The sequence below is a fragment of the Carex rostrata genome, chromosome 17 (genome assembly GCF_964058835.1).
Source record: "Carex rostrata chromosome 17, lpCarRost1.2, whole genome shotgun sequence".
NCBI classification, from domain to species: Eukaryota; Viridiplantae; Streptophyta; class Magnoliopsida; order Poales; family Cyperaceae; genus Carex; species Carex rostrata.
Genome location: NC_135934.1, coordinates 1,296,227 through 1,314,737, shown reverse-complemented (window position 1 = coordinate 1,314,737; position 18,511 = coordinate 1,296,227). Strand labels below are relative to the sequence as shown.

Sequence of the window (18,511 nt, the reverse complement as noted above, 5' to 3'; positions counted from 1 at the left end):
TGTTTGTTCATGTTGTGTGAATTATATGGTTATACTTATACACATGGAGAGTGCTGCTACAATCCAAAAATATACAAGCTGTCAGAGCTTAAAGTTTGGTTTTTTATTCTCTGGACTTGGTTTTTTCATCTTCATCCTCAAATTCTTTTTGTTTTAGAATTTTATTATTTTTCTGTTTAATGGATATAATTTTTTTTTTGTTACTAGAGTGCATGTAATAGATGCATGTAGATTGTAGAACGAGTGCTCATGCTCCGATGACACTGGTGGGATTGTTTGGATTTTAGACTCCATGGAAAAATAAATCCAATAACTATTTGGTGATTTGGATGCTTTTTTTCTAGTATGAGATTTAATTAGAGCATTGTCATGGATCACAAACCGAGAGATAGCATGGGCCGGATTTATGCCTAGCCTGAGGCCCAAACCGTCTTATCTCACCGGTCCTTAAATTGAGATCCGGTCAGGCCTGGCTCTAAGTTGTACAGAATCTTTCAAATTTGAATAATTACCTGAGTAACATTGAACGTAACATATTAATTGGAATCCGTAATCCTGTGAGAGACTTGTCATTTGAATGGACATTTATTGTGCAAGCTTGGGGCGTGGTACTGCAGAATGTTTTGACAAATAACAAGCACCATTGGAAGGCCTGCGCACATCAGCACTCTTTGGAGCCCTTGAAGAGTGAAGACTGCAACGGATAAACTTGTTTGGGGCTATCTATCTCAGGCCGGTCACATATCGGTCACTGTGCAAACTAGTAAAAGTGATTAAACAATGGATACCATACCTTCCTACAATTTAGTAAGTGAGATTTGACCATCCAACCGCTATCTTTATATGGATTGACAGTCTAATTCTGTCTCTCTCAGGTCTGATAGCAATTGGGGTATGGACCTACTAAAGAGTAAAGACTGAAGTGGATCCAACATGGTCCTCCACCAACTGTTTAAATCTACAAATAGTGATTTTGTCACAGGTGATTTATAACAGTCCAATCAATCACCAATTATTGTGTGCAAGCAATTACGCTGTATCTACGCAGTCTTGTCCAGTGACCACCTCTATAATTTGGCACCCAGCGTATTCTTAGTTTTAGATCGTCGTATTTGGATGTTGGTTCATTCAACAGATGTGAAATAAGAGGATAAAACAACAAAGACAGAATAACTAGTGGAAATATACATCATCTCCAGCTACATCATTTCCAGCTCGGACGGAATAATAGCTTAAAAAAGACAAGGACAACAGCAATTACACATAAAAAGATGCAAGATGTACTTTAACATTCTATTTTATAATTGAATTTTGTTATACAACATAAATGAATCAGAATGAACTGGCCTCAGGTTAACAATGATAACTTGAAGTCTTACACCTACTTATAATAGCAAAAGTACAGCCTTATATGCAATCGCACCATCTCTTCGTAATGCATTTTAATAAACAACCTGCTTTCTTTCCCTCAGCAACAACCCCAGCCCCCGCAACCTTTTTTTTTCAAAGGAAGAAAAACGAAAAAAAATACTCTAAACTTTTTTGTATCCCCAACAAGAACATATCGCCGTGTATCGTAATTAAATGTGGGAACCATTGTCCTCAAGAGACCATGAAAGAATTATGTTGAGTCGGTAACAATGATGGTGAATGAAACAATAGAAAAATGAATGATTAGGTTGAATGAAATTCTGCTCGGTGTAACGTGAAATGGTTTCGGGATTTTGATGGATAAAAAAAATGAATGTTTTAAAATCCGTAGTGTCTGACTGAGTACTCCAATAGCTGTTGGCTAGGGCAAACCATCTCCTTGACCCTATTTCCATTCTTGTAAATCTTGAATGTCGGTACCATTCTTACATTCTCTGCCTTGGCAACTGCTGGGTTCTCATTTACATCCACCTAAAGTTCACCCATGTATCCCATTAATGTCTCAAGGGTATTAAATTTAAAAATACATATATATATATATATATATTACAAGCACACGAAAGAAAAATCTAACCTTGAGAAAATTTACAGAAGGGTACCGCGCACACAGAGCATCAAGAAAAGGAGACATTTGGGAGCAATGTGGGTTTAATGGAGCCATAAAATGTACAACAGACACACCTACAGAACAGAAAGAATAAATTCAATAGTAAAGTAGCATTGCAATAACACAAACTTGTGAGTACCACTCGACTGAGTGATTTTATTTTACTGACTTCACTCCAGGATAAGGCACTTAGGTTTTTCCCATGTTACTTTTCAAGAGTGGCATTGGTTGGGACCAGTAACAATTCAACACATACAGTAATGGGAACATCAAAAATTAGGTTGAATGAATAAATGGATTGGTTTTTTAACTTTTGAAAATGCAAAACTGACCAGGTAAAGAAATGGCAGTGTGGAACTGGTTGAGACCAGAGATTGGTTCAACCTCACCACCAAACTTCATGTTAGAGACCTCCTCGCCACGGGACGACTTGAGGGCCACTTGCGCATGAAACAGCGCCTCTGCCACCTCGGTGTCTCCTGGCAACTCTTTCCTCAATGCCTCATAGTCCTTAACTGACTCAGCCCACCTCTCTATCTGATCAGTTTATAAGTTACAGCATGTGTCAGCTTAGTACATGATGGGAGTATGCAATTCCCAGTTGCCAATTTCACATTTAGTATGGTTAGAGTTAGACCCCCCCCCGCGCGCTAATATTTACACTACAATAGTGTTGGGGCAAAGAGTGAGTGTGTTTGGCATATGGAATAGTGGTTTTTAAGTGTTTAAGTTGTTTTAATGCACCAGAAGGAAGTGCATGAAGGTGTTTTGAGGTATAGTAAAGTTAAAGCATCTAGATTTTCAACTTTTGACACCTTTCATGCTTAGTTATTTACATTAGGGGAACTAGGGCTTGTTATTCAATATATTTCATCTACTTCACTATTACCAAGTACCAATGCCTTAAAGTGATACACTATTTAATCCACTTTACTTTTACTTCACTTACCAAACGCAAGGTGCATAAATAGTGCTCTTATAGTGATGTAAAACATATCAAGTCATCTTCCTTGGAGGCTTGTTCCTTCTGCCACTACCACCTACTGTTCTACCCTTCCACTTATTAAATTTTCTAATACTACCATTTTTTCAGCATCAATTAAATTTTGAGCGACTTCACGGCAATATTATTAAATACTGCAGATTCAGTATTAGATTATAAATTGAGCACCTACTTCCCCAAACAACAGCATAGAGACTATTTTTTTCTGTAAGATCAGTCATGTCAGATAACCATACTATGTCACAATATTCAATTAGGAAAACAACAGCATTTTAAAAAAAAAATCTGGCAAGATTAGGATTTTGTTACCACTTTTGAAAAAATTCTGAAGAAAAGAAACAGAATTATGCATATATTAATACAGTGCTGTAAGGATCCCAACCTTAGCATATGAGGCAGCCCGTCTGAGAAGGGCCTTGGTGTAATTTGGCTGGATTCGGAGGGCCTCATTGCAATCTTCAATGGACTTCTCCCATTGGCCTAGCTTGTAGCGGCATGCAGCTCTGTTGCAATATAACACAGGATTCGAGGGATCATGCCTCAATCCTTCACCATAGGCCAAGGATGCCTCTAGAAATTTTCCTGAGTTAAACAGTTCATTTCCCAGTGAGCGGGCCCGCGCAACTGATTTTATGGTGACTGTGAAGGAGTTTAATTCTGAGTTTGCCGGATCAATTTTCCTGGCTCTCTCAGCTGCCCCAACCGCACTCTCAAATCTGTCCAGATGGGTAATTTAACAAAACATAAAGTATCATTGCAAGAAACATTATAATAACTTGTAACTTAGAATAGCTCATCAAAACATTAATAATTTTTGTTTTTTATATTACCAAAAGCATCTTTTGGTTCAAGTCGCAAGTGTTTCTATATTTCAGTGCGATGAAAAATTCATGATTTATTTGAACAAAGAAAAGCACATTTTCACAGAATGTGTATGAACTCCAAGTGTATTTTCATAACATGCTTATAGCCACACAAATTCATATATATTCACTATATCTTCCTCAATGATATTTCTCTTATCAATATTTGTAAAACGAACGAACTTACCTTCCTCGGGTCATTTCAACAAGGGCGTGAACATAGTGTATGTAAGAGTTCCCAAGAAACCCGAAAAACTTAGTATCTACTGAAAACGAAAATGACGAGTCGAGTTTGCATGCATCACATATAGCCAGATCAGCGTCATCAATCTGGTACAACCGAAGATACGCCTCCGCCTTTGAAGCAAATATCTGCAATTATCAATAACCAAAGGTCAAATTTCAATACAGCTACGCAAACAATATTGCAATATGGGGTATAATGTGCAAGTAGTATAATCAGAACTCAAAAGTCAGGCATAGTACAACATTATAAAAAATAATAATAATTCATTTTGTATATATAGAAACAATGGTTTTATAAGAAATACACACAACAAAACATAATAAAATCAATAATACAACAAAATGTTATATCAATTGGCATCAAATGCAGTTTTCAAAATTTGCTCATAGCCGGAATGAAATTACAACTAGATAAGATATACATTATTTATTTTCAGGTATTCAGTATATATCATTTGCAAAGAAAAATAATAATTGGGCATAACACAGTAGATAAGGATATTCCTTATCTACTGCTGTTATGTACATTAAAAATAAGCATATAATATACATTAATTTTACACATATTTTTATTCCCAAAAGGTCATGCACACAAGCCAATGTATGTTTGCAAAAAAAAAAAAAAATTGGGCATAACACAGGAGATATGGAATATCCTTATCTACTGATCTTATCTACATTAAAAATAAGCAAATAATTTATATGCATTTAACACATATTTTTTGTTTCCAAGAAGTCATCCACACAAGTCAGTATATGTAGAGACTAACCAGTGGAGAAGACTCAGCCCCAGCTGTGATGGCTGAATCTGTTTCTCGCAAGACGCTTTTCCAGTCACCTGATCTGCGTGCATCTGCACAACGAGTCAAGTGCTTTTCCAGTGTTTGAAGTTTATGTAACTCGATCAAATCAGGTTGTGAACTAGCAAGGAGAAGGTGCTTCTTTGAGTTCTCAACCACACCTAACCTGTATTTGAATCAATTCAAAATTAAGGACTCTGTTTCTAATGGACTATAAGATAATAAAAATATATATATATCTCTAGCAGGGCAGCTCAATATCAAGCAAGAGTACCCTTATAAACATCAAGAAATGGACTATGTAAAATGTTTATGTTAGTTCAGAAATTGCTACCTAAAGAGCTGACCTGGCAAAGAGAAAATTACATGACTTTCAAGCTGAAAATATGAACAGCAAATTGTGAAGGGTCATTACATAAATTTACTTAAGAACATATCATATCCGATAAGATTATAGAAACAAAAATTGGCTATCCAACTAAGCCACGTCTAAAATATAACAACAACCAATCAAAAAAATTATGCAACTACCTCAAGAAGAGAGAAGCCAATCTCTGGTGGGCCCGGCTGAAACCTGGATCCAACCGTACCGCCTCCTCACACTCTCGCACTGCCTCGCCGAACCGTCTCAAACCAATCAAGGCTGCTGCTTTGTTGCTCCTACAAACAGGGTTATCAGGTTGCATACCAACCGCTCGATCATACACCCGCAATGCCTCCAAGAGCTGGCCCCTTTTGTATAGCTCATTGCCGATCCTCTTCACCTCCTCGAGATCCATGCTTCCCATGGCTCGCTTCACAGATGATAAATCCTCGCTGCTGGTACCGGTACCAGTAGCAGCCCCACCTCGAACAATGCTCCCATGGCCATAATTCCCTGTGCCAGAACCAAGTACGTCACTCCGGTGCTTCACAGTCTTGTGGATCGTGCTTGGCTTTGCTATCTTGCCTGACGGGCAAATGTTACCAGCTGGCAAGAGGTTGGTCACTGGTGAACTGGCAGTACTGTTGGTGTGAGTACCGACACTGGTAGTGTTAGTGTTGGAGAAGAACAGGGAACCTGAACCAGTACGACGGTGACCCGGTTTAGGAAACGGGTGGGAGAGGATTTCACCGGAATGGGTACGGCGACCGGCGAGGGAGGAACCAGCGGAGGAGCTAGTGGAGGTGGTGGTAGTGCTGGTGGTTTGATGTGTGAAGAGAGTAGAAACTGGAGAGTCAGGTTTGTCGGTTTCCAGGCTGAGAGCTGTGTCGAAGTCGAACGGGAGGTCAGAAGCCTTGTTAGCACGAACAGGAGGCATCTCAGTGGAGTGCGACATTTCGTCGAACAGGTTGTGGGTGCGACGGTGGTGTCAGAGGATTAAAGGGAAAGAAAGCATGGAGAGATGTAGAAATAGAAATGGAGATCTCTTCCTCGCTCTCCCGTTAGAGAGGGAAGGAAGGAATTAGTAAGCAGTGATGTGTGGGTAGATTTGTAGCAGAGAGAGAGAGAGAGAGAGAGAGAGAGAGAGGTTTACTACTTAAAAGGAGATCTTACTTTTTTCTTTTCTTTTCTTTTCTTTTTTTTTTTTTGACTTTTTGGTTTTACTTGTTGGGGTACTAATCCAAAAACTCACGAGAAAACTCCCGACCCCAACCTCTCTCTTTCTCTCGTCTTCTGAAGGGAATTAAAAGCTCTCTCTCTCACGCGAAGTTGACCTTATGTGTCATTTATCAATTTATATCTATGTACCATACAACTGACATCTGTAGGTTGTGATTCGCCGCATAGAGGAGCAATAGAATATGCCACATGGGATTTTAGACAGGAAGCATGCGCGCGTGAAAATCTCTTGGTCAATAATAAGTCTGATCAACCATCGTAGATGATAGATAACTACTAAAGAGCTACAGCTACCATACTAGTTTTTTGTTTTTTCTTTCTTTCTTTTTTTTTTATGGGATTTACAAAATTTTATGTGATAATTTTGAATAATATTTTTTTTAAATCAAACTAGAAATTTATATTTGTGTTGTTAAACTTTATATGGTGTATATGTCAAAATTTGTTACATATTCGAGGTCCGTTGAATTTGACCGTTTTAAAAAAAATTAATTATTAAATAAATAGTAATGACATTGATAACAACATAACACAATTTTTTTAATTGATAACTGATATTTATATCCAATTTTTAGAGGGGTTTTGTTGATTCAAATGAAAAATGCAGCACAAAAAAAAAAACATGTCAAATTAAATGCGCCTTGTATTATTCACGCACATGAAATTTATCCTGCACGCCTAGTATAAATTGTCTGTAAACAGAATTTCAAACAAATAGTAAACAAATTTCTAAAATAGTAAAACTTGGATTTTAATAAGATTTTAATTTGTAGATCACATTGAACGACTTGGATCGATTGTTCAAATATAAAACAATATGATTTAATTAGACTTAGAAAATAATTGAATCAGTAGCATATATAAGAAAATATGTTAAGATTCTGAATTTAGGTGTGTGGATTCCTAGAAACACATGCACTGAACAAATTTCATTTGTTAACAAACTCCAAAGGGTAAATTAGTCATAGTACAAGAAATTGAGATCAATTTAAAAATTCATAATAAGTTCCCATTCGAAATAAACGATTGATTTTTTATTTTTTTCTAAAATAACTAAAAATTTGAATCTTGCACAAATTCATTCGAACAAATCAACCAACATACAATCCATGCCAGGATAGAAATGTGATTTCAAAATATCAAAGCAAGTCTAAGAGGCTTTGATACAAACAAGGGAAAATAATAATGGCATATAATTTCATGTTGTACAAGCAAAAGAAAAATGTAACCTACTTAATTATTTATCAACAGTGCACTTGTTTGACAAACAGTCTCGGAATTTATTTATGATTACTTGTTCTCCACCCTTCAAATTCTAGGAATAAAATAAAATTGTCCTAAAAAACATGTAAATGCTCTGATTCGATCGTCTTAATTGTGAGAAAGATCTCTTGAGGGAAACAAATAGATATCTAGTGAGACATATTTTTCTAGAAAATATAATGTACATGCAGATGGAATTAATGAGTTTAATTTAAAACAATCCTAAATTTCTTCATTTAGCTTGCTGATTATTTGTTGCAAGACCCTATTATTCCTATTGAAATTTAATTTTGATTTATTATTTAGAAATAATGGACTCAATTCGAATGTTTTTCGAGAAAAGTTGAAGATCAAAATTTCATCTCTGAAATAGAGATTGCAGAGGTGTTCAACTACACGTTTTAAGAGAAGATGACGGATAAATTCTTTACTTTTAAATATTCACTAGTATTGTGTCCGTGCGTTGCAACGGAGACATTATAAGAAGAAAAAATATATATTAATGAAAATAACAATTATTCAAAAATTAAGAGACATGTTAATAAAGAATTTATATGTATTTTTAACTAACTTGATTGAATCGTACGTGATATATGATAATAATTTGAGATGATTCCTCATTTTTAAGTACCAGTGATATCAAATAATAGCTCAATTTGAATCTAATATCAAATATCGTACAACAATTCAATATCGACATATAATATGATATCAAAAAATATAAATAAAAAGTGTTATCGTGTGTATATATAGAATACACACACATATTATAAGAGAAGTATACACACACACGCACTTTCCAATTTATATTCTTCTTTGTTTTCAATTTATATTCTTCTTCTTTTTTGTTTCCAATTTAAAATACACACACATTGATATATTATATATTGGAAATATATTCTAAATTGCCCACAACAATATGTATAGAAACAAAGAAAGAGAAATAAGAAAATTAAAAAAAATATTCGATTTCCATTATGATCCGTATAGAAACGAAGAAGAAGTAAAGGAAACAAATAAATAAGAAAACGGAAGATGGAGTCTGCTCAATTGAAGAGGAGAAATATGGAAACAAAGAAATAACGAAACGGAGAAATATATTGTTAAATTTCAATTGTAACGTATCGTGTGGCAACACATGTAGTGAGTATGTTTTTTAACTAAATTTAGACTTATATACATAAAACATATACATTTAATCAAAAGAAAACAAATTATGTAACTGGAGGGCTGAGATCAAATCTGAAGTTTCATCTTTCAATCATAGCCGTTGACGGATTAGACACCCAACGTGCATAATAATAGAATGGAGATGGATACAAGCTCTATATTTAATTTTAAACATGCAATCTCTTATACATAAGATATTGTTTTTAGACACTAAACTCGACTAACTTTTAGAATGTTTTTTATGTATAACTACATCTAACATCAAGATATCTTACAATCTATGAGAACAAAAATTCATTAAGCATGGATATATGAATATAATAAATGCCTCCTAAATATACAATTTTTATAGGGATGTATTATGATAATGTAATTAGTAACTTCTTTAACTAGATGGCGAGATGTCTACATCCAGAAGTCCTTGTTTTTTGTCAAGGTGTGACAACCTACGTTCCTAAATAATATAATGGCATGACAAATGAACCTTTCAAATAATAATTCAGATTTCTATATATCTGTTTTAGAGCTACAAGAAATATAAAATAATATAATAGGAATGTACATGGTATGTGGTCCCACTATAATTAGTTCGCTTGTACCCCTCGTTTTTTTTTATAATTGTCAGTTGTTTTGTCCGTGTATTTTATTATTTTATTTTATCGTAAGCTATGTTTAATTTTCAAATAATATTATTTTGTTTATTTGTAATGTAGTAAAAAAAATTATAACGGTTTATGTTAATGTAATCAGAAAATTATAAAGTAGTTATATTAGAAATTTAGTTCTAAGGGTATTCAAGTAATTTAATCTTTCATATCAACGAAGAGAATGTAGATTGGACTCAACATCTCCCATGTCTTCATGGCTCTCGTATTATGACAATTCTATTTATTATTTTTGTTTTTTTTAGAACATCTAAATGTAATATTTTATATTTTTCCATACGCCACAATTAATCAAGCAATTGTAATTAATTATCATATGTTTCCTATTTAAAAATGTGTACTAAAAAATCTAATGGTGCGTAGTATGAAATACTGTATTGTTTGACAGCGATTGAAAAAACAATGATAAATGCTTTGGGTAAAAACATATTATAATTCTGGATATAATTCATATAGAGTAATTACGATTTAATTTACTGACTAGTTAATAATTAATGAGGAGATTAGTTGACAGTCTTAAAAAAATAAAACTAAACTTTACCTACAACATTATTTATAGACATGATTTCTATTATCTACATCTGAAGTTTATAGAAAATGATGAAATTTGATATGTATTTTGCCATGCATCAAGTAATTCAAAATTTCAATCAATTACTAAAGTTGTAAGAAATTTAATTGTTAGACTATCTACGGCCATTTTTTTTAATACCCTTAAAAAAAAGAAAATTTTAAAAATGTCCTCTGATTTAATTTTTTTTTATAAATGCCCCGACCGCCTGGACCACAGGCGGCCCTTTTTTTTTATTTAAAGATCTTAGTATTTTGATTTAAATAATTTTGTGAAGAAATTTTTTTCTTGTTTAGAGTGTATGCCAAAAAATAAGATATTTGATAAATTTATGAAGTGATGTCGTAACTCTTTATAACTTTTATTTTATTTTTTATTTTTTTGGTGAACTTTGATTTTATTTGTCAGTTGGATATCACAAGTCTAAATATAACACTAATTAAGGACTTGACCCTTATTCAAAAATTTCATCCTTTTCTCTTTATTTATGGTACTAAAATAGTAGTTTAGAGCTACTAAAATATGTTAAAACATCAAATTAGATCTCTATCCATGCACAAAGTATCCTAGAATGACCTCTGGTATGGTACCAAGTCCAAACTCAGCAGCCAAGCACTAGGCAAAGGCCACTGGTACAGTGCAATGCACTGAAAACATCAAATTTGACATTTGCTGATAAATCAGCAAGGATGGATTGATATAGGGACTAAACTACAAAAATAATTACACCAGCATATAGAGCATTAAAAAATACACATAATTGATATAAATTTCAACTTATTTGGATTTTTCTACAGTTAGTTATGAATTTTCAAAGTTTAATTTTCGAAAAAACTTTAAACAACCATAACTTTGGTTAGGAAAGTCAGATTTACGTGTATTAGCACTTTTCAGAAAGGGGAGGACAAGACAGGTCCAATTTTTTAAGGGTGATACATCAAGCATCGTCGCATCGGAAGCATCATAATTTCAAAAAAATGTCATTTGGGCCTCAAAAATACAGTTTAAGTTTTCGTTCGACGGTAGGCATTAAAAACAGCGATTTTCAAACCATCTTAATAAATAGTAAAAAAATTCAAAAAAAATGTAAAATTTGGTCTCCAAACACATTTTAATATAGATTAAACATCTAACGGTTTGGATCGGCTATTTGGATTTCGAAACTAGAGATATAAGCGCGAATTAAAACGCCTCGTTTAATTCACGAAGTAGCGTAGCCTTACTCTACATGTATATATATGTATATTATATATAATATATGTATATGTATATATTTATAATACATACATATATACAAATATTATAAAAAAATGAGTTTATAAAAAAAAATTGTATATATGTATATGTGTATATTTTTGAATAAGGGTCAAGTCCTTAATTAGTGTTATATTTAGACTTGTGATATCCAACTAGTGATTTGTTCTCGGGTAGAGTACGGGTACCTCGGGTAAACCCGGGACGGGTAACGGGTAGGCGAGTACTCGGGTAGAACGGGTACGGGTAGGCGGGTTTTTTTTCAAAAACTCTACCCTACTCGTTTCATACCCGTGCCCGTCTCGGGTACGGGTAACGGGTAGGGTCCAGGTATTTTATTTTTTTCTCTTTTTTTGTTTTTGTTTTGTTTTTGTTTTGTTTTTTTTTCTATTTTTTTGTTTTTGATAAAATTTGAATTTCAAATTGAAACGGGTTAACAGATACGGGTTAAACGGGTAAAGGGGTGCGGGCACGGGTCTGGGTAGGCGGGTTTCGGGCACGGGTACGGCGGGTACAGGGTTTTTTTTTCAAATAATGGTATCCGGTCCGTCTCAAACCCGTACCCGTTTACCCGCCTATACCTCGGGTAACGGGTACGCGCGGACCGAGTTCGGGTAACCGGTTACGAGTTTTAGCAAACCTCTATATCCAACTGACAAATAAAATCAAACTTCACAAAAAAAAAATCAAAGTTATAAAGAGTTACCACATCATTTCATAAATATATCAAATGTCTTATTTTTTGGCATACACTCTAAGCAAGAAAACTTTTTCTTCACAAAATTATTTAAATCAAAATACTAAGATCTCTAAAAAAAAAAAGGGGGGGACTGCCCGTGGGCCAGGCGGTCCGCTTGTGTTTTGGGCCGCCCGTAGGCCAGGCGGTCGGGACATTTTTAAAATTTTGTTTTTTAAGGGTATTAAAAAAATGGCCGGACTATCTATATGTCTAATAAGTAATAACATATATATAAATTTAATTTTTTTTAAATTTTCATTTTTTTAAAATATAATTAATATTGTCGAAATAACTATGTCAAGTGATTGATATTCCTCGTCATAATTAATAGTACTATTATAAATATTGTTATCATTTTATTTCTTAAGTATTAATTAACATTAACATAGCATTGTGTTATAAATTATCACACCTCCTGTATAATTTATTATTATAGTTGTTATTATTCAATTTCTGGCCATCTTTTTTGTTGTTTTTGATTGATATTGAAAAAGAAAAAATAAATACACTTTAACAGTCATGCAAGGACAAAAGAAAACCACCAACAAAAAATAAACAGAGATCATTCTAAAGTACATTTATAATAAATTTCTGATGTACATTTTCCTATAAAAAATAATGACAGAAGGAACGCCTAAATTGCGTAGACCAAGTCAAACTCAGAAGGGTAAAAATTGACAGATTATCTTCTATTTTGGATTATTCTAATCTAACGGTCTCTGAGAAAGCACATAGCAGTGCTAAACCCATAATATATACTATATCCTATTTTTGTAGCTTGTACCATTTTTATATTTTTCTTTGTAATTTTTTTTTATCTCAAATCAAAGATGATATATTTTTTCCTCTTTGTTTTTGATAAACAGTTTTTTTAAGTACAACTCATGCACGGAGCTTGCGTGCTAGAGGGATCTTTCTAGTCACACGCAAGCTAAAGCCAAAGCCAAAGCCAAAGCCAAAGCCAGATTTTAAAATTAGCATAAAAGACAAAATTACCCCCCCAATTATTTTGATTCTGAACATTAATTCTCTTCAGAAGAAATAGGAAGTACATTGATGATGTGTACTTAATAAACATGTTTATTGATATATTTGTTTGATTAGTTTGTTTCTTTTATTTGTTTGGCAAGCTATGTATTTGCCAAATAATATTTTTGTATCCTGTTATTTTTGCATATCATACAAACTATAAAAAATATTATGAACATAAACGATCTCCGAAATAATCACTGTTTTAAGAAAATTGTATATGAACATATTACATGTAATTTTAGATCCATGCCAATTTATTTCATCACTGAAAAGTTTTTTGCACAAAAATTTTAGCAAAAATATCACGTACAGTTAATAAAAAATAATGAGATAAAATTATCTTCGTACAATAATATCAGCTGTAAAAATACATATAATAAATTAACACAAAACTGATTAATATATAAAATACAGCATTTTTTATAAGTTCAATAAAATCATGAAATTGTAAGTTAAATGATTCACATCTGAATTTATTTTAGTTATCATTAAAAAAATGAAAATTGAGAGGGGCAAAGAGGGAAAAAAAAGAGAGGTAGAGAGAGAGGAGGTAAGGGGCAGTGAGTAGGGACAAGAGGTAGCAGCTGGCCACGTGAAGTGTGACGTGCCAGCTGGCCATTCATTCTCCATCTCAGGCAACTCTCCAGCTACGCACTCCGCATCACAATCACCTCCCCTCTTCTCTCCATTCCCTTTCTAACTGGACATATCCCTCATACACTTCAGCTTCAGCTTCAGCTTCTATTCTATATTTCTATTTATCTGCATATAATTAGTAGTTGCATAGGAACTACGTACTAACATGATGTATGTATATGTACTTGTCTTGTGAGTCCCTTTTTGAATGCATAATTTTTGTATTATTTGGAATTAAATGCAATGTTTTTCCTTTTGTTTGTGATATCCTCAAGGCTGCATATATGCATGTATTGTAATTGTTGGCAATGCCAATGTAAATCACCTGAGCAAACAGCAAATGCCAATGTAACTGTTTCAATCTTTCATGCTCATGTTATAAATATTAATCACACTACAGGACTAAAATTATTAATATACATTCTTTTTGGATTTATATAACTGTATGGATCTATAACTATGTACAAATTGGATTGTATTACACTTGTGGTCCTTCAAAATTTCCTCCTTTTTTCATTTTATGCCTTTTTTTATTTTTACAAAATTTACCAAATCAGTCCTAAGATTTACAAGTATTATAGAAAATAACTGAATCATGTGCTTCAATGATGGCAAAGATGCTGATTTTGGAAGGGAAAAATAATAATATGAGATTTATAATTTAGAAGGATAGATATGTAATTTTAAATTTTTGAAAGGATAATGTCAGACCTTTTGTTTTGCTTTGAAGAAAAAAAAAACCACTAAAATTAATTCTGATAACAAAAAGGATTTTTATTTAGGTTTATGCAGCTTAATCATAAAATGTCATTTTTTTTTCTTTCAATTAGTTGGACAAAATGAATAAAAATTTCAAAAATCATAAAAAAAAAGATTGCATTGCATGTGCCCAAATTGGAACAGTATTTAAACCCCCCAAGGCCCCAACCCCCCAAAAAAAGAAAAATGAAAAGAAGGAAAATAAAGGGAAGAAGTATCAGCAAATTAATTATTGTCCCTACTGGTACTGGTACTGGACCAATGAAAGGGTATGGCTTAGAGATTTGAAAGGCATGAGGTGGCCTAACAGGAATCAGACTCCACTGCATGATTCTTCTTTAATTTTTTTCAAGACAAAAGGGGATTATAATTATTACACAAAGGGATGGGATCGTTATTACCTAACTTTTATTAACAAAAAGTAAAGTGCTCATTAATTTAATTAGAGAGGTATAATTAAGTAGACTTAATTATTCAACTGACCTCTTGGTCAGATCAAGGAAGTGTGAATAATTAAACCCTTTTTTATTTCCTTTTTAGTTAGCTGCCAGGGAAAATGGAGATGAGAGACATCATTGTGCTCTGCTACGTGTCAACTTTCTACTGAACACCCTTTTTCAAAAAAAAAAAAAATTGTTAGGAAAGAACATTATTGCTTTTCTATTCTATTCTTAAATAATTAATTAATTTTGGGAATTTATCGATTAGGAATAAGGATGACGTCAAGTTCTAGGTTATTATATATTTTTAACAAAACATTATGATTTAATGTCTATAAGAAATTTTTCTATCTGGATTTTAAACTTGCGACTGTTTATTCGGAGATCAGTATTGTCTTTGTCACTAGATCAAAAAATTATAGATTTAGTGACAAAGACAATACTGATCTCCGAATAAACAGTATTGTATTGTCTTTGTACAAAATTAAAATACGACAAAAAAAAATTATTCGGAGATCAGTATTGTATTGTCTTTGTACAAATTAAAATATGACAAAAAAAATTATAGATTTTTTCTGTTGAGCTGAGAATTTTGTTTTTTTTTTAATTTGTCACAATATGTATATAATAAATTTGGAAGATTCTTAAAAAAATGGTGTCATTTTAATATTATAGTTTATTATATGTCTCGTTTCAGAGCGTTGTGTTTGATCACCTACCGTAATATTACTGTGTGTCTATACGCGACCACATTACGTGTCAAGACAGCTTCAAAAAATGTATCGTGTCATGTCAATTTTAACTCAAAAAATATATAGTATATTACATTATACAATGCACGAATCACGTTACGGAATTTAACATGGTGTTCCCTACGTACCTCTTATGTATACTCCGGCCATTACCACCTCTTTTATGTGTGTTGCACTGTTGTGACTTGTGAGAGACGTGAGAAAAAAAAAAAAAAAAATTAGCGTTGCCACATATGAGTGCTCTTTCTCGTTGTGAAATCTATAACGAAACTTTCTGTATATCGAAGTTAAAAAAGAAATGCAGCTGTATATATATATGTGTGTGTGGAAGTGGAATCAAACACTTAATGGATAAGGACGTACAACAAAGAACTTGTCTTTAGTTCAGTGACAAATTAAGGTACACGGCTCATTTGTGAGAGGTAATATGGGTTCGAAATATACAAAATGAGGAAATCATCTCTTTTAATACATAGAGATTTGAAATGTGAAAAAAAGACGTAGAACAGATTGAAAAATTATATATTTCTGTGCAATCAAACACAGACATGAGGATATATTAACAGCGCACGATATGACGTGGAATCTAGTAAGATAAAGTGCAGTTTTGACTTTCTGCAGAGCATAAATTATATGTGAGTTGTTTTGATTTTATTGTTTGTGTGCTGTATGAAGCCAACTCAGTTTTGTCAATATAATAAATTTGTTATCAGTAACGAATATTGTTGAAGGGTTTTTCAAAAGAATATCTAATGGGAATTTAGAGGTTTGGAACTTCTCTTACAATTGCCATCCTTTAAAGAAACTAGCTAGATATGTTAATTAACATAAATATAATATATAGAGATTCCCAACTTAATCAATGTTTATATATAATTATCAAACAATGAGCAGTAACTAATTAATAGTAAGTACATGCATGCATTCCCTAAATCACCATGATAAATAATTATAGCACTACTAACCTAATTAATTAATTAATTAGCTACTATGTGTCGATCATTCTACAACTTTTCTACTAGGGTTCACATGCTTGGTTTCTCTTAATTATTACCATTGATGTTAAACAATCTCCTCGTTAATCAAGCTGAATAAAGAGAAAAAAGATATTAACAATGTTTGTTTGACTTGATGCAACACATATATAATAAAACTAAAATGAGAAAGCATTTGATATCTGCAATGCATCAAGTTAAAACAACGTTGTTAATATCTTTACCTGAATAAAAGTACTAGTAGATCTAGCATGGTTGTGTCTAAACTCATCAAAATATTTGATATCTAAGATTAACTTCAAAATTATTAAATTTGTTTCAAACGGTAAATTTTAATTGTTGGTTTACATATACTTTTAACAATCATGCATTTGTATTTTGTATATAATACGAAGTAAAATAAAGGTTGAAAAGTTTTGCGAGATATTTATTTTTCAACAATTTTCAACTTCATCGTAAAAAAAAAAACCCAATTCAAATAGCTGCAACTTTAGAACATAAAGTGAAATCAAAAGCAACTAATATATTAGTTTTGAAGCGAATCCAACGATTTTTCAAATTTAGTTTACAATATCAAATCATGTAGAAGTACCTCATATCGATCGGAAGCAACATTTTTTCCAAGAGAAGAAGCTCTTTGTAAGTATGAATCTTGACTTAATTGACAAACTTACAAAACCAATTTTGAAAACTTAATTATAGTAGGCTGTAAGCAGTTAAGTTCTTTTAAACAAATATTCGTGTTTTAAATTTCAATTTCAATATTTTTTTTCGAAAATTGTTTCTTACAATGGTTACATACTTAGATGGACGATAATAAACGCCATCCTGACTAAGAAATGAGATCCGGTGCTCTTCAAATCTCTACTATTTCTTGCTATTCTCTTTATCTTTCTCATCTCTCTCCTCTCTTTGAAGAGAGAGAGAAATAAGAGGGATAATAGAGTTCTGCTTTTCACTTAAAAAAAACAGTGGATGTTAATCTCTTAACTAAACTGATCATTACATAAAAAGGATATTTTGGTCTTTCCGTGATCTCTAATTTCTATACAATTCACCATTTCATTCTTCCAACTAATATTTTTGTCACGTATCATTTTACTCCTCCGAAAATTTCAAAATAACAATATAATATAATTATTCTAAAGTCTATTCTATCACTACTCTCTACTTTTACCTTTCAATTTATACTATTCTAATGCTAATTTTTATTTGTCAAATATATATTTTGGATATGCTCAATAATGCTTTCATTAAAGGGAGAGAAGGGAAACAAGAGCATTTTCAATTTATACTATTCTAATGCTAATTTTTATTTGTCAAATATATATTTTGGATATGCTCAATAATGCTTTCATTAGAGGGAGATAAGGGAAACAAGAGCATTTTCAATTTATACTATTCTAATGCTAATTTTTATTTGTCAAATATATATTTTGGATATGCTCAATAATGCTTTCATTAAAGGGAGAGAAGGGAAACAAGAGCATGACTGACTCTGATCGAGATAGATTATTTGCTTCATAATCTAAAATTTGGAGGGGAAAAGGGAATGTGAACTTTGCGTAAAAACTTGGCGATTATTGTTACCTTTGAATCGAAATATAAAAAAAAAAGATGAACTTTGTTAGATGTCTCTGTTTTTTTCTTTTCTTTTCATTAAACATAATTGCAGAAATAAA

General features: G+C 32.5%; 1 protein-coding gene across 1 annotated transcript; it reads right to left on the bottom strand.

Moving 5' to 3' along the window:
• Positions 1-1,270: 1,270 nt before the first annotated feature.
• LOC144568124 (TPR repeat-containing thioredoxin TTL1-like) lies at positions 1,271-6,592 on the bottom strand. Its single transcript, XM_078318360.1, has 7 exons — positions 5,482-6,592; positions 4,921-5,116; positions 4,092-4,276; positions 3,424-3,757; positions 2,371-2,575; positions 2,006-2,112; positions 1,271-1,902 (listed from the first exon to the last, which is right to left on the bottom strand). Exons 1-7 carry the CDS (start codon positions 6,267-6,269, stop codon positions 1,750-1,752), a joined length of 1,968 nt encoding a protein of 655 aa, XP_078174486.1. The 5' UTR covers positions 6,270-6,592; the 3' UTR covers positions 1,271-1,749.
• Between the last annotated feature and the right edge of the window lie 11,919 nt (positions 6,593-18,511).

What these genes read in the sequence shown, in the direction of transcription:
- LOC144568124 (XM_078318360.1), bottom strand. Translation starts at nt 6,269, where the DNA reads ATGTCGCACTCCACTGAGATGCCTCCTGTTCGTGCTAACAAGGCTTCT. An exon ending in TTGGCTTCTCTCTTCTTGAG is followed by an intron (nt 5,117 to 5,481) that starts GTAGTTGCATAA and finishes ATTCAAATACAG; the next exon opens with GTTAGGTGTGGTTGAGAACT. An exon ending in GGGCTGAGTCTTCTCCACTG is followed by an intron (nt 4,277 to 4,920) that starts GTTAGTCTCTAC and finishes TGATAATTGCAG; the next exon opens with ATATTTGCTTCAAAGGCGGA.